The sequence below is a fragment of the Leuresthes tenuis genome, unplaced genomic scaffold, assembly GCF_036924035.1.
Source record: "Leuresthes tenuis unplaced genomic scaffold, fLeuTen1.0.hap1 SCAF_12, whole genome shotgun sequence".
Classification (NCBI taxonomy): domain Eukaryota; kingdom Metazoa; phylum Chordata; class Actinopteri; order Atheriniformes; family Atherinopsidae; genus Leuresthes; species Leuresthes tenuis.
The window spans coordinates 32,162,411-32,176,308 of record NW_027325366.1 but is presented as its reverse complement, the minus strand read 5'-3'; the positions used below and the strand labels follow the sequence as shown (position 1 = coordinate 32,176,308).

Genomic DNA, 13,898 nt, shown 5'->3' with positions numbered 1-13,898 from the left:
AGTTTTAATGCATCTGACCTTCCTGTTGAGTTTTATACATACAGACTTCATGTGATGTTTGAGATTCACAGACAAGACTGAAATGCACCCAAAGGTTGGCTGACAGGAAAAGACTCATTTTATATGATGTTAGAGAGAAAAACACAAAGATCCAGGCAGGCAGAACAAAGGCAGCTCAGCCGGGTAAAACACTGCACCAACAGGAAGTTTAAACACTCCGAGGGTTCAGGTTGATGCAGATAAGAAGCTGCTGAGATGAGCTGGAGACGTCTGGTGGATGGAAAGCTGGAGAAATGTTTAAAAAACAACTGAAAAAATGAGCTAAAAATGCAAAAAATGTTCACTTAAATTTTTAATTCTCAGCCTTTGAAACAGATTTTTTAAACTCTTAATTTAACCTGGAAAAATCCCAGATAAATACCTTCCAGGTCCCTGAAAAACAGCCACGTTTTACCTTTAAACAGGTTCTCTCCAGCTTCCTCCCACCTGCTGAAGCCTGTCAGGCTGTGATGGACAGGTGACCCGTCCAGGTGTACTCTGCCTCTCAGCCAATGACAGCTGGGAAAGGCTCCAGGCGCCCCCCCCTCTGCGACCTGAGTTGGATTCAGTGTTTATAGAAAATGGATGTGATGGCAGCAACACTTTTCTGTGTTAAAGGAGTAAAGAAACAGTATTTCCACATATCCTCAGTCATGATTCTTCCTCTTGGAGGTATAAATATCTGAAAAAATGTCATTAATTTAACAGTTTTAGAGACGTTTTAGAGGAAAATACAAATAAATCTCCCCACAGGATGTATGCTAGCTACATTAGAAACTGTAAAGTGACTTTAGATACCTCAGATTTTAGGAGTTTTGCTCAGGGAAACATCTTCCTGAAGAGGAACAGGACGTTGTTGATCAGTCACTCAGCTGGTGTCAGTGTACAGAAAACAAAGGGATTAGGGCTGATTGGCCACCCAGGTGGTGGATTACTGCAGCTTGTACTGCAGCTAAATGTTTCTCAAAGCTGTCCGTGTGACTGATGGCGAAGTAAACGAAGGGATGATGTTTAATTTGATCCGATGAGACAGAAACATAAACTAAATGTGTCTGAAGACAGTGTTTGTGTGAAAGGAAGAGCTGTTCCTCCTCCTCGGGACTCTGTTTTCCAAGGTCCTGATGAGAGGAGAACAGCATGAACCCGATCACTGACACATCTGCCAGCTTCGCTCCGGCTTTCTCACACCGCCGTGGCGACGTAGCACGAAGGCACGAGTTTCAGCACGCTTGGACACGAACTCGTCTTTCACCATCTGCTGCCTCCCAGCCAAGCTTCACCTCATCTCTAAAACGTCACCATTTCACAGCCACGGCGACCGAAAGTGTCATTTAAATGTCAACGATAAGCTTTAAATGCAGCTCAGAGGAAACTGAGGGAAGCTTCACTCGAGTTTATCTGAAGAACTTTAAATTGGGATTAATTCACAGCTCAGAGCGATCAACAATATTTATTTAGAAGAGTTAAAAGCAAGAAAAATAACACCTTAAAGGATAATTCTGGTTTATTTCACATGATTATGTCTTTTTGGGTCATGTTAATGTTGTTCTTTCCACTGCTGATGTTCTGATTCAAAGAAACCAGAAGTCGTGAAAAATGAATCGGGGCAAAAAGCTTTTAACATTTTTAAAAGAGACCTGAAGCTGGAAGGCATTTAATTCGTTGGAGTCTTGCAGTAGAAACCATTAAATCATAAGAATCTCTTATTTTGCTGTGAAAAGCAGTCTCATATCAGCATGTAGATGAGGTCAAACTGAGATGTTTTATGGCAACTTGAAATCACTGAAGTGTTAAAAACAGAGAAAGACTGGAAGGGATCTGCATATTTCTACCTCTACAGAGCAGAATATCTTTAAAGCATTCAAGGAATCTGGAGGAGTTTCAGTGTAAAGGACGAGGGAGCAAGCCTAAGCTGGACCCCGTGACCTCTGACCCCTCAGACGCTGCATCAAGAACCGTCATTCATCAGCAGCTGATAGAAGCACATGGACAAGGGATTACTGTGGAAACCTTTGTCAAGCACCACAATACAGAGTTCCATTCACAAGCTTTACTGTGCAGGAAAGAAGCCTGATGTTAACCTCGTCCACTTCTCTGGGCTCGGAGGCGTCTGGGATGGACCGTCACACGGTGGAAACGTGTGCTGTGGTCAGACCCATCAGTATTCCACATCTTTGGTGGAAGAAATGGAGCAAAGAGCAAAAGCAGCATCCAGCCTGCTGTCAGCAACCAGTCCCTGCAGCCAGGCTCTGTGATGGTATGGGGTTGGATCAGGGGGCAAAGCTCATTTCCACTTCTGTGACGGCAGCATTAATGCAGAAAAGCTCACTGAGATTTTACAGCAACATATGCTGCCTTCAAGGCCACATCTTTTCCAGGGACGTCCCAGCATTGTTCAAGCAGACCATGGAAAACCACATTCTGCCACATTCCAAAGGCCTGGCTGAGGAAGAAGAGGTACGGGTGCTGGACTGGCTGCCTGCAGTCCTGACCTGTCCCCAGCAGAGAAACAACCACCCCCCCGCACTGTTGTTTTTGAGGCTGTAACTTTGAAGCAACCAAACATCTGATGGGATCAGATTCCTCCAACTAAAGTCTCTCCAAAGGCTCGAGCTGGAGGTGGATTATTCAGTCTTCCTTTTGTCTTGTTTTCATATAAATCAGTTAATTCATCAACTAAATTACAAATTCTGTGCTTGTTTGTCATAAATGATTATTTCATTGGAGCTAATTTTAATTGAACTTAATCACTTATTACTGATCATTTCCAGGTCTTTCCTCTTTACTTTATACAACGTTGCTTTCTACAAGCTTGTTGTAAGATTTATCTGCACACAAAAGGTGACAGGCTTGCAGAATGGGAACATTTGGCCTTGAAAAGTAAGAAGTCTTATCTGGATATCAGCCCTGAAACATTGACGGAAGCTGATTGGCCCACAGTTTGTGTTGCAGCTTAACCAAAGGAGGCAAAACAAAGTAAAAAAATCTCAAAGGAGGCTTTTTTGTGAATATTTAAAGAGATTTGTAATCATTTAGCTGAAATACAGACAATTAAAATACATCAGATGTCGTGTCATTTGTGTTGGTTGTAATTTTTGATTGTTTTGTGTTTAAATTTTTATTTTTTTTAAGTGGAAAAATCCAAAATAGCTTCTATCAGAGTAAAACAGGTGGATTTCATCTTATATTAAAAGCTGTTGGTCTGTTAAACAGGAAAATGATGACTGAATGGATCTCAACCTGTTGAAACTGTCAGCACGGATAAAATGAAAGCTTAGAATTCACCATGAAGTAGGAATGGGAATCGAGAACGAGAACCGGCTCCCAGCAGTTCGATTCCGTTAATCCGCCTGCCGAACGATCCCGTTCATAGGTTCCGCTGACGTCTGACGCATTTGCGTGATGACGTCATGTGGACGCTTCGTATTTTGGCTCAGAATGTTTCCAACATGGCGTCGAGGCAGAAGCGCGCCAAAGTTTGGTTATATTTCACCAAAAAAGGACAACACTAGGGCCAGCTGCACCACGTGCGGAGCTTTGATCACACCAATGAGGGGAAATACCTCCAACATCCTGAAACATTGGACCACAGAGCATTTAGTTACTTTGCACGGATGTAAAGTCTTTGACACGCTGCTAAGCGGTGGCGGCGGTGGTTTCAGCGACTTCCGCCTGAAAAGTCCCAGGTAAAGTAAAAACTTCCAGGTCCAGTTGATTGTAACTTGGCTCTCAAGTCTCACGCATTGCGCGTGACAGTCACGCACTCCCGTCACACATTGTATTTCTCACGCTGAAAAAAAATTATGACATAAATTTCTCTGGTGCCGCTATTGCTATGGAAACGGCTGAAAACAAGCACGTGTCCCATGACTCTGACCAGAGGAGTTATTAATAACAACTCGGGCCGAACGACATGGAATAATAATTATAATAAATAAATAAATAATTATTAATAACAACGACATGGAAAAATAATCTAATTATTTTAGCAAATATTGCGATTTAATAAGCGATTTTTCTCTCATTTTTTTTTTTTTACTTTTGTATTTTTCAACAAATATAGCGATTATATCTTTCTGTTATAGTGGACAGTCTTATGTGAATAAACAAACAGCCGCACACCTTTTGATAAAGAAGATGTATTAGTTTTATTTTATAGAAACAAACACTGAAGTGTGGGCCATTCATTAAACCAGGTTTCACTCTTTCCTGCATTCAGGACTTCAGAGCCCTGTTGTAATAATGTTAGCGACATACTGTGTGAATAATTTCCATCTGATATAAACATTTAGTTGACGAGGACTGGGAGGCAGAGTTTGATATTGTAATATATTTATACTATATAACCGGATGAGAACCGATATGAAACCGAATCGATAAGCGATTATCGATAATGGAACCGGAATTGCTACATTCTTAACAATTCCCACGAGGACAGACATGAGGCCTTTAAAATGTTTTGGTTTTTCCTTTTAACAACGAGAAAACATCTGAGTGTAAACGAGGAGATCAGGGTTAAAAAGGCAGGTGGATAATAACCCGATTAGAACGTATTTAAACACAGAGTCGGTTTCTTTAGGCCTGTTATTTTCTCATTAGATACACAAACGCTGCAGTTACACAGACTATAAATGGGAGATGCCAAAGAGCTCATGTGGCTTTGTTAAATGAATCAAACACATTCACATCAAATCAACGTTTCTGAGCCTGGATTCTTGTTTCTGTGTTTTCTAACAGGTCAAACAGCCTGTGGCCACGTGTTTTTACCCCTCAGAGGCTCAGTTTACACTCATGGTGAGTTCATTCCTCCCACTTCTTCTTCTTGTTTTCCTCTTTGTCCTTGACTTGTCTGCTTATAAATCCTAACTTTGGGTTTAAGGACAAACTGGAGCCTGGTTTCCATTCCCTTTTGTGATGTGAAAAATGTGAATGAAAATGATTAGAATGGAAAATTCTGCTTGTTGGAGGTGATTTTTGTCTGTTTTTAAGACTGAAACAACTTTTTGACTCTCATCTTACCTGTAATTTTAAAATGATGCGAGTTGTTTCTGGTCTGAACTTGATATGAAATAAATATGAAATAATATCCCAGATATTCCCAGAGATTAAAGATTTCCCTCTTGAGGATGTCCACCACAGCTGCTGTTGTTTTCTCTTCTTTGAGGTTTACTTCCTGTTAGGACGGCTGCTTCTTTGGCTCGATAACAACCAATAACAGCGTAGCCTTCAGCTCTGGTAACTACTGCTGAAACAGAGACACATTTTATTATTTATTCTGAGCTTCTTGAACTGTTGTTTGGATTCGGTTTAACTTCAGTGAAGTTTCCTTGGAGGTAGATCGTTTGCTTCAGCTGAGCTTCAGGATTGAATGACTTCATTTCTTCAGTTCAGTTCTGATGTAAGAGCAGATAAACAGAAGTAGACCTTTGTTCTCATTGTGTTTCTATGTCTTCTTGTGCTTTGCATTGATATTTTAGTGCTGCTGTGCATTAGGACCAAACATCTCCACTTTGCTCTGGTCTGTCCAAAGGACATTGTTCCAGAAGTCTTGAGCTTTGTTCAGATGCAGCTTTGCAAACCTAAGCTGTGCTGCCATGTTCTTTTTAGAGAGAAGAGGCTTTCTCCTGCAGCCCTTCCAAACAAGCCATCCTTGTTCGGTCTTTTTCTAACTGTGCTGTCATGACCTTTGACCTTTAACATGCTAACTGAGGCCTGTAGAGTCTGAGATGTAGCTCTGGGCTTCTTCACCTTGGGGTGACCTTTAACCTTTAGCATGCTAACTGAGGCCTGTAGAGTCTGAGATGTAGCTCTGGGCTTTTTCACCTTGGGGTGACCTTTAACCTTTAACATGCTAACTGAGGCCTGTAGAGTCTGAGATGTAGCTCTGGGCTTCTTCACCTTGGGGTGACCTTTAACCTTTAACATGCTAACTGAGGCCTGTAGAGTCTGAGATGTAGCTCTGGGCTTTTTCACCTTGGGGTGACCTTTAACCTTTAGCATGCTAACTGAGGCCTGTAGAGTCTGAGATGTAGCTCTGGGCTTTTTCACCTTGGGGTGACCTTTAACATGCTAACTGAGGCCTGTAGAGTCTGAGATGTAGCTCTGGGCTTCTTCACCTTGGGGTGACCTTTAACCTTTAGCATGCTAACTGAGGCCTGCAGAGTCTGAGATGTAGCTCTGGGCTTTTTCACCTTGGGGTGACCTTTAACCTTTAGCATGCTAACTGAGGCCTGTAGAGTCTGAGATGTAGCTCTGGGCTTTTTCACCTTGGGGTGACCTTTAACCTTTAACATGCTAACTGAGGCCTGTAGAGTCTGAGATGTAGCTCTGGGCTTTTTCACCTTGGGGTGAACTTGCTGGGACGTCCACTCCTGGGAAGATTGACAGCTGTCCTGAATGTTTTCCACTTGTGAATAATCTTTCTCTCTGTAGAACGATGGACTCCAGATAGTCTGGAAATGGCCTTATAACCCTTCCCAGACTGATGGGCAGCAGCAGCTGCTTCTCTGAGATCATTTCTGGTGTCTTTCCTCCTTGGCATCGTGTTAAACTGACAGAACTCCTGCTTTTATAGAGCTGCTCACACTGACTGAGGATCAGTTAATCAGAGCATTGATCAGCAGCTGCTGGCCTCTTCTTTACCCTCTTAGTTCCTGTGGAAGCAGAGAGGATTCGTCTCATTTTAAGACCTGGTGAGGACCAGATTTTGTTAAACGTCCTTCTGATATGAAAATTCATCTGTAAGTTTTTCACATGAGTGTAACTGACACCTACTCTCTGAACTCATGCCAGTAATTCACACTGTTACGGCAGAATAGGAGTAACACATGCATGGAAAATCTTCTTTGCAGTCCAGACATCAGCAGATAAATCCTGCTTTTGATGGATATAAATGTAACATCTTCTTTTTCTCCCTCGTAGCAGACATCATGCAGCTGTTTTGCATGCATCAGCTGCCTGTTTCCAACCACCTGAAGACCCTTCTTCATGATAAAAGTTTCTATTTTTTGCTGTTCCATAACCCTCCAGGTCTTTGTTTGAGCTGTCCATGGATGGATGGATCCGTGTCCATCTCATTTTGAAGAACTTTGAGATGAAACGTAGAATTCATTCTTCTCTCAGCAGCTTTAGAGTTTCTGTGGGAAGCTCCAGATCATGACACTCCCTCCACCGTGCTTTCCAGTCGGCTGATCGGATGTTAGGTCACCTGATGCCATATTTGGCTCGACTTACAGAGCTGAGAACCAGTGTCATGATGCTGCTTTACAAGGTTTCTCTGGATACGTTAAACCTGCTTCTTTGGGAGGTTTCCTCTTTATCTGCATGTTCACATATAAAGATGTGAAAGATCTGTGGTTCTGATCATCGGCACCTAACCTGGTACCGTTGATTCTGATGGATTTGAAGATGTTCTTACTCTTTCCTTGTGACAAAAATGTGATTTTTTTTATTTTTATTATTAATATAAAGAGTAAAAATGATGACAAAATGTCGGTTCAACTCTGTTTTCTTGTTAAAATGTCCCAAAAGCTTTCACATAGCTGTAAACATGCCACCAAAAGTCCTCTCATTCTGGGTTTTTCTGTCTTCAGGACAAAACACAAACACGGCAAATTCCTTCCCTTAACAAATGAAGCCTGCTTCCACGCATACCAACAGCCGAGTGCGACTCCAGAGCCTCATGTGCTAATACGCTTCACCAGCCGGCCACATTCCACAGCTGTGTGGCTCAAGGTCCAAACACACACCTTCGAATCTGCTCGGTCGGGAACACCTTCAAACAGCAACTCCGGGGATACAATGAGCCAAATCTCAACTACCCTCAAAGTGTTGCCACCATATGAGAAGAGTGACCACAGTTTAGCAGGGATTTAGGACACTTTCATCAAGGCTTTGTGGGATAAAACTACAGTATTTCCCTCTGGATTTGGTGTTAAAGGGGAACTCTGGTGTTTTTAAACCTTATTTCTGGCATGAAATACGTTCATCTACTCACTGAGAACAGTTTGGTGAAAGTCGGCGTCCTTCAGAAGATATTTAGATAACTGGAGATCCATATAACGGAGTGAACGGGGCTTAGAGGATGCAGCCTCTAAATAAGGCATTATCTGTCTTTATTTCACCAATACTTTAAGAAGAATGAATGAATGAACGTGTGCTATAGCTCTGTTAGCTCATAGCTCTGTTAGCTCATAGCTCTGTTAGCTCATAGCTCTGTTAGCTCATAGCTCTGTTAGCTCATAGGTAACATCCACAGATGCAGGTTAAAGCTCCATCAGGGAGAGAAGAAGCCACATGTGGACATGATCCAGAAACTCTGCCGTCTTCTGTGGACCGAAGCTCATTAAAAACGGACTGAAGCAGAGTGGGAAACTGTTCTGAGGTCAGATGGATCAGAACCTGAGGCTAAAGAGGAGAGGGACCATCAGCTGGTTATCAGCTCTCAGTTCAAAGCCTGCATCTCTGATGGTATGGGGGGGGCATTAGTGCCCAGAACTGGAAACCTGCACATCTGGAAAGGCTCCATCAATGTTAAAGGTATGAACAGGTTTCAGAGCAACATCTGCATGTTTCAGCAGGACCAAGTTAAACCACATCCTGCATCTGTCCCAGCAGCACGGCTTCGTCCAGCTGCTGCAGTCCAGATGTTTCACCACCTGAGAACATTTCAAACACAGCGGAGAGGACCCAGGAATCCTCCGTCAGGCAGGAGCCGCAGTCCAGATGTTTCACCACCTGAGAACATTTCAAACACAGCGGAGAGGACCCAGGAATCCTCCGTCAGGCAGGAGCGGGACAACGTTCCTCTGCCCAGGTCCAGCTGCTGCAGTCCAGATGTTTCACCACCTGAGAACATTTCAAACACAGCGGAGAGGACCCAGGAATCCTCCGTCAGGCAGGAGCTGCAGTCCAGATGTTTCACCACCTGAGAACATTTCAAACACAGCGGAGAGGACCCAGGAATCCTCCGTCAGGCAGGAGCTGCAGTCCAGATGTTTCACCACCTGAGAACATTTCAAACACAGCGGAGAGGACCCAGGAATCCTCCGTCAGGCAGGAGCTGCAGTCCAGATGTTTCACCACCTGAGAACATTTCAAACACAGCGGAGAGGACCCAGGAATCCTCCGTCAGGCAGGAGCTGCAGTCCAGATGTTTCACCACCTGAGAACATTTCAAACACAGCGGAGAGGACCCAGGAATCCTCCGTCAGGCAGGAGCTGCAGTCCAGATGTTTCACCACCTGAGAACATTTCAAACACAGCGGAGAGGACCCAGGAATCCTCCGTCAGGCAGGAGCTGCAGTCCAGATGTTTCACCACCTGAGAACATTTCAAACACAGCGGAGAGGACCCAGGAATCCTTCGTCAGGCAGGAGCGGGACAACGTTCCTCTGCCCAGGTCCAGCGGCTGCAGTCCAGATGTTTCACCACCTGAGAACATTTCACAGCGAAGAGGACCCAGGAATCCTCCGTCAGGCAGGAGCTGCAGTCCAGATGTTTCACCACCTGAGAACATTTCAAACACAGCGGAGAGGACCCAGGAATCCTCCGTCAGACAGGAGCGGGACAACGTTCCTCTGCCCAGGTCCAGCTGCTGCAGTCCAGATGTTTCACCACCTGAGAACATTTCACAGCGAAGAGGACCCAGGAATCCTCCGTCAGGCAGGAGCTGCAGTCCAGATGTTTCACCACCTGAGAACATTTCAAACACAGCGGAGAGGACCCAGGAATCCTCCGTCAGGCGGGAGCGGGACAACGTTCCTCTGCCCAGGTCCAGCTGCTGCAGTCCAGATGTTTCACCACCTGAGAACATTTCAAACACAGCGGAGAGGACCCAGGAATCCTCCGTCAGGCAGGAGCGGGACAACGTTCCTCTGCCCAGGTCCAGCGGCTGGTCTCCTCAGTTCCAGATGTTTCCAGATGTTGTTAAAAGAAGGGGGGGTGCTGCAGAGGGGGAAACACGGCGCCGTCCCACCTTTAGTGAGACCTGTTGCCGCATCAGTTCTGTTTTATTTTACATCTTCCTCAGTTTACCAACTTTTCTGTGACTCTGACTGTAAATAAAGATTTTAATTTCGTGGCTTATTGATGAAAAATACGGACGATCTGTTGGATTAAACTAATTCTACAACTCGGTAAAGGCTCTTTTCTTCCCACATCACCCTCTGTCGGCCACAGGCAGCGTATCGAGGCCACCAGGCATCGGCCCACCCTGCCGATGTGTCCTTGAGCCACACACTAAATCCCCTCCAGCTCTCAGGTGCCGCCGACTCCCTGACCCTGACCTCTGACCTCCCCCGCAGAAAAACAGCCATTCTGCCGTCACATGGATGAATAATGTAACATCCTTTTATTACACCTCAGCACCGGTCGTCACCGGCCGGCCCGTCACCCTGAACCAGCAGCGACTGGACAATAACGAGAGGTCAGAGGTCACGTGTGCAGCTCAGCTGGCTCCGTCCTCAGAAAGCTGAAGACTAAACAAAAGAAAGTTTTATGGTTCGAGCAGATAAAGTTGTTTCTTTTTACGGTTTGTACTTAAAAAAAGTGTTTTCTCCCTCATTTGCCCAACTGTTGCCGTAGATATTGTGTTAAAAAGGCTGTTTTTCATGGGTTTTGTGGTTTTTATCGTCCAGACTTTGTTCATCCGTCTCTTTCTGTCCACTTGGGGACGTTTCTCAGTGGGTTAAACAGCTTCATCATGTGGATTTCTGCTCGCACTCATCAGGACTTCTGGGTGTTTTTGCTTTATATTGGAGCTGAAATCCTGTAAATAATCTTTTTTTCTGTTCTTTTAAGGGTGGACGTTGTTAAACTGCGTGCTTTAATGGGTTCATCAGTGTTGGGCTCGTGTTTCACCGTCCCTGCCTGTGGGTTTGGGTTCCTGGGCGGATGATGAGACTGTTTTACTCCATCTTTGCTGTTTTATTGCTTCTGTAAAGCAAAGATTGGCTGAATGAGATGGAAAAACCTGCAGCTTATCTAACAGAATGTGGAACGAAGCTGTTCTAATTAAACGTTTAGCATTTTATTCATGTGGAGCACAGACTGGTCAGAGTAACCCCCCCCCACAGGTTTGATGTGTTCCAGCAGAGGCTAAATATCTACTTTTAACTGCTTATATGAGTTCCCCTCTAACTGACAGGGGGAACGTTGTTTTAGCTCATCTGGGAGCTAAGGCCCCCCCTCGTGTTTAAATCCTAGAGACGCCCCTGCTGCTTTTAAGCAGAACTTCTGTTTATTATCGTAACTTTCGCCCGTAAATAAATTGTTTAATTGATTTAAAGAAGTTGAATTGAAAGGATTTTAATCATCACAGCAGCAGGATTTCTGTTTATTTGTGGATGAACTCCCTCTGAATCATTTTATTGTCCCACCCGTGCTTCTGTGAGCTTTAAATGAAAAACCTTCAGGGAGGCTGGCCTATAACAGGCTCCACGCCTCCCAGCGGCGGCGCGCATTGGCCGCTGCGCGCATCAGTCGCGGCTGTGGGAGGAGCTGGGTGGAGGGGATTAGGACGGGAGGAGTGGCGCGCGGGAGGCGGTGTTACTGTCAGTTGGGTTTTTTTCCGCGTCCAAACTCGGCTGTTGTTGCTGTTGGTGGAAACCAGACAGCCGCGGCGGCTCACTTCAGTCCGAGCGACGCGCTGCGCGGCGACACACGCGCGGATCTTCCGTCTGTCCACCGCAGCGCAAGTTCGGTCCGCGGTGCACTTTGGCACGGGCGTGCAGAGGGCTGAGAGGAGCGCGGTTTCGGATGGTAGCCGCGCACGCAGCGCTGGATTGTTTCAAACATTTTCTCTCTCCCTGAACCCGCATCGCCTGTTATCGCGCGCAGAGGCTTTACGCACGTTTGGATGTCCTCACCGCCTCCCAGACTGGTCAGACTGGAGACAGAAGACTTGTTGCGCGTCTCCAGGGAGCGCACCACTCCAGTTTTCATCCAAGTCTCAACCTGCTGGTGATGCTTTGATTTGAGCGGTTTTAGCGGAGCGCGGATGGACCGCGGAGAGCGCAGACTAACAGCCTGAAGCCGAGCGGGTTGCTGCTCAGAGACGATGACAGTGTGTTAATAATTAAGGAAATTGGGGTGACGAGTTCCTTCCAAGCTGACAGAGCCGCCGCTGAACCGCTCCTCCTGTAAATGGCATCCAACCCAGACAAACTTTATTCGGGTCCGATCCGACGACTTGACTGATTTTCCTCCCTGTTGTTTCGAACTGAGCCAACCTCTTCCTCGTCGACATGTCTGAGCGTGATGGAAGTGGAGACGGGCTGTGCAGCGACGGAGCGCCGGACTTCATCCCGCCGAGAGCGCCCCGCGGCCGGCGCAGCGGCGTCATCCTCCCCGGCGGCGGCGGCCAGGACTCCGACACCATCCTGCTGGAGTCGGTGAAGGCGGCTCCCCGCCGGAGCAGCATCATCAAGGTAAGAACACCGACCTGACGCGGAGTTGAGCCTTAACGCTTTAAGTTTCCTGGAGTCATTTGGCTTCTGTTCGTGGAGAAAACCAATCAGCTTGAAATAAGACGCCTGTGAGGTCAAGGTCTGCACCTTCGCTGCCTCCTCCAAGGCCCGGCGGCTTTCTGACGCGCATATCCGTGACACATCTGCTGATAATACTCTTTATCATTTTCAAGCGCGTCATGTGTGCGTAATGTCAAATTCCTCAATCTCGGGCTCTGTCCTTACTGCGTCTCAAAGTTGTCTGAGCGCATTCTCAGCTGAGTGAGCAGCGCGAGGAGGCCAAACCTTCGAGGCAATCAGGGAGATATCGGGAATAATTTGATGCGTAACTTGTTCTCCTGAAGAGCCTCTCGGGGGCACTGATTCACTGTGAGTCGCTTTAGAGGAGTTTCATCAGGTCAGATCTCATCTTTGAACTGTCAGCGGTCTGACCTACTGACCGCGTGACATCACGCTGACGTCACGCGGGCTCACCTGCGCTCAGGTTGCAGGTCACCAGGTGGCTCAGAGGAGCAGGGTGCGGCGGATCATGTTTGGGGGGATCCTTCCCTCTCATGAGCCCAGTAGAAATCCCTCCACCTCAGGTGAGTTACCGAAAAAGTAGTTCTGCCACTAAAGTAGAATCTAGTCTGCTTAAAAAAGTTCTGTTTGAAGGCGGCACCGCGCGGAGACATGAGTGGACGTCACCAATGTGACGTATCTCACTGGTTTGAACTGAAGCTGCCAAGTTGGCCTCAGGTGTCAGAGGTGAGAAATCCAGGTGGGGACTGATACTGTGTGAGAGAGATGGCTGATATCCAGAACTCTGGTTCTGATTCTTCACCGTATCCACTGTGGATATGTTCCCTGTTGCTATCAGCCTCTGTTACTTCCGGGTCAAAGTGCACCTCAGCCGGTTTCAGGGTCGATTTGTAGTCAAACACCCAGAAGAATCTGAGAAGATGAGAGATGTTTGAAGTAAAAACCAAAGAGAGGAGCTTCTTCAATGAGCTCCTTTAGCGTCGGACGCACCGGTCCATCCTGGAGGAGAGAAAGGAGGTCAATCTGTCCCACAATTCATTGCTGCTGCAGCTTTCATAGCTTCCATATTATCTTTAGTATGATATCATTTCCACAGCTGTGCATCAGAGTGGTGTTTCCTGAGCATTTAAGGACTTTTACTGCCGGCTTTCTTTGACCTCCTGATGTTTTTCAGGAGGTTAAAGAACAGACTCTTTGCCCGGGTCCAACCGAATGTTTTCAGTTTCTGTCAGATGAGCATATTCCTGGTCACATAAACCTTGTTGTCCTTTATGTGTTCTGTTCTTTAAATTCTTTTCAGGATTCAGTTGTTGTTTCACCTGAATCAGTTTGAACTTCAGCTGCTTTGAGCTGCTTTTTCCTGCTGGAGAG

The 13,898-nt window shown here is 46.0% G+C and overlaps 2 protein-coding genes across 2 annotated transcripts in view; both read left to right on the top strand.

Annotated features, from left to right (window-relative positions):
• The window catches only part of LOC140319785 (MOB-like protein phocein), a 220,084-nt gene that overhangs the window by 52,038 nt on the left and 154,148 nt on the right, over positions 1-13,898 (top strand). The gene's annotated exons all lie outside the window — the stretch shown is intronic.
• Positions 11,598-13,898, top strand: part of plcl1 (phospholipase C like 1) — a 101,058-nt gene continuing 98,757 nt past the window's right edge. The window contains exon 1 of the mRNA XM_072397548.1: positions 11,598-12,467. Within this exon, the coding sequence (XP_072253649.1) occupies positions 12,285-12,467 (183 nt within the window). The 5' untranslated portion in view covers positions 11,598-12,284. The remainder of the gene's footprint in view (positions 12,468-13,898) is intronic.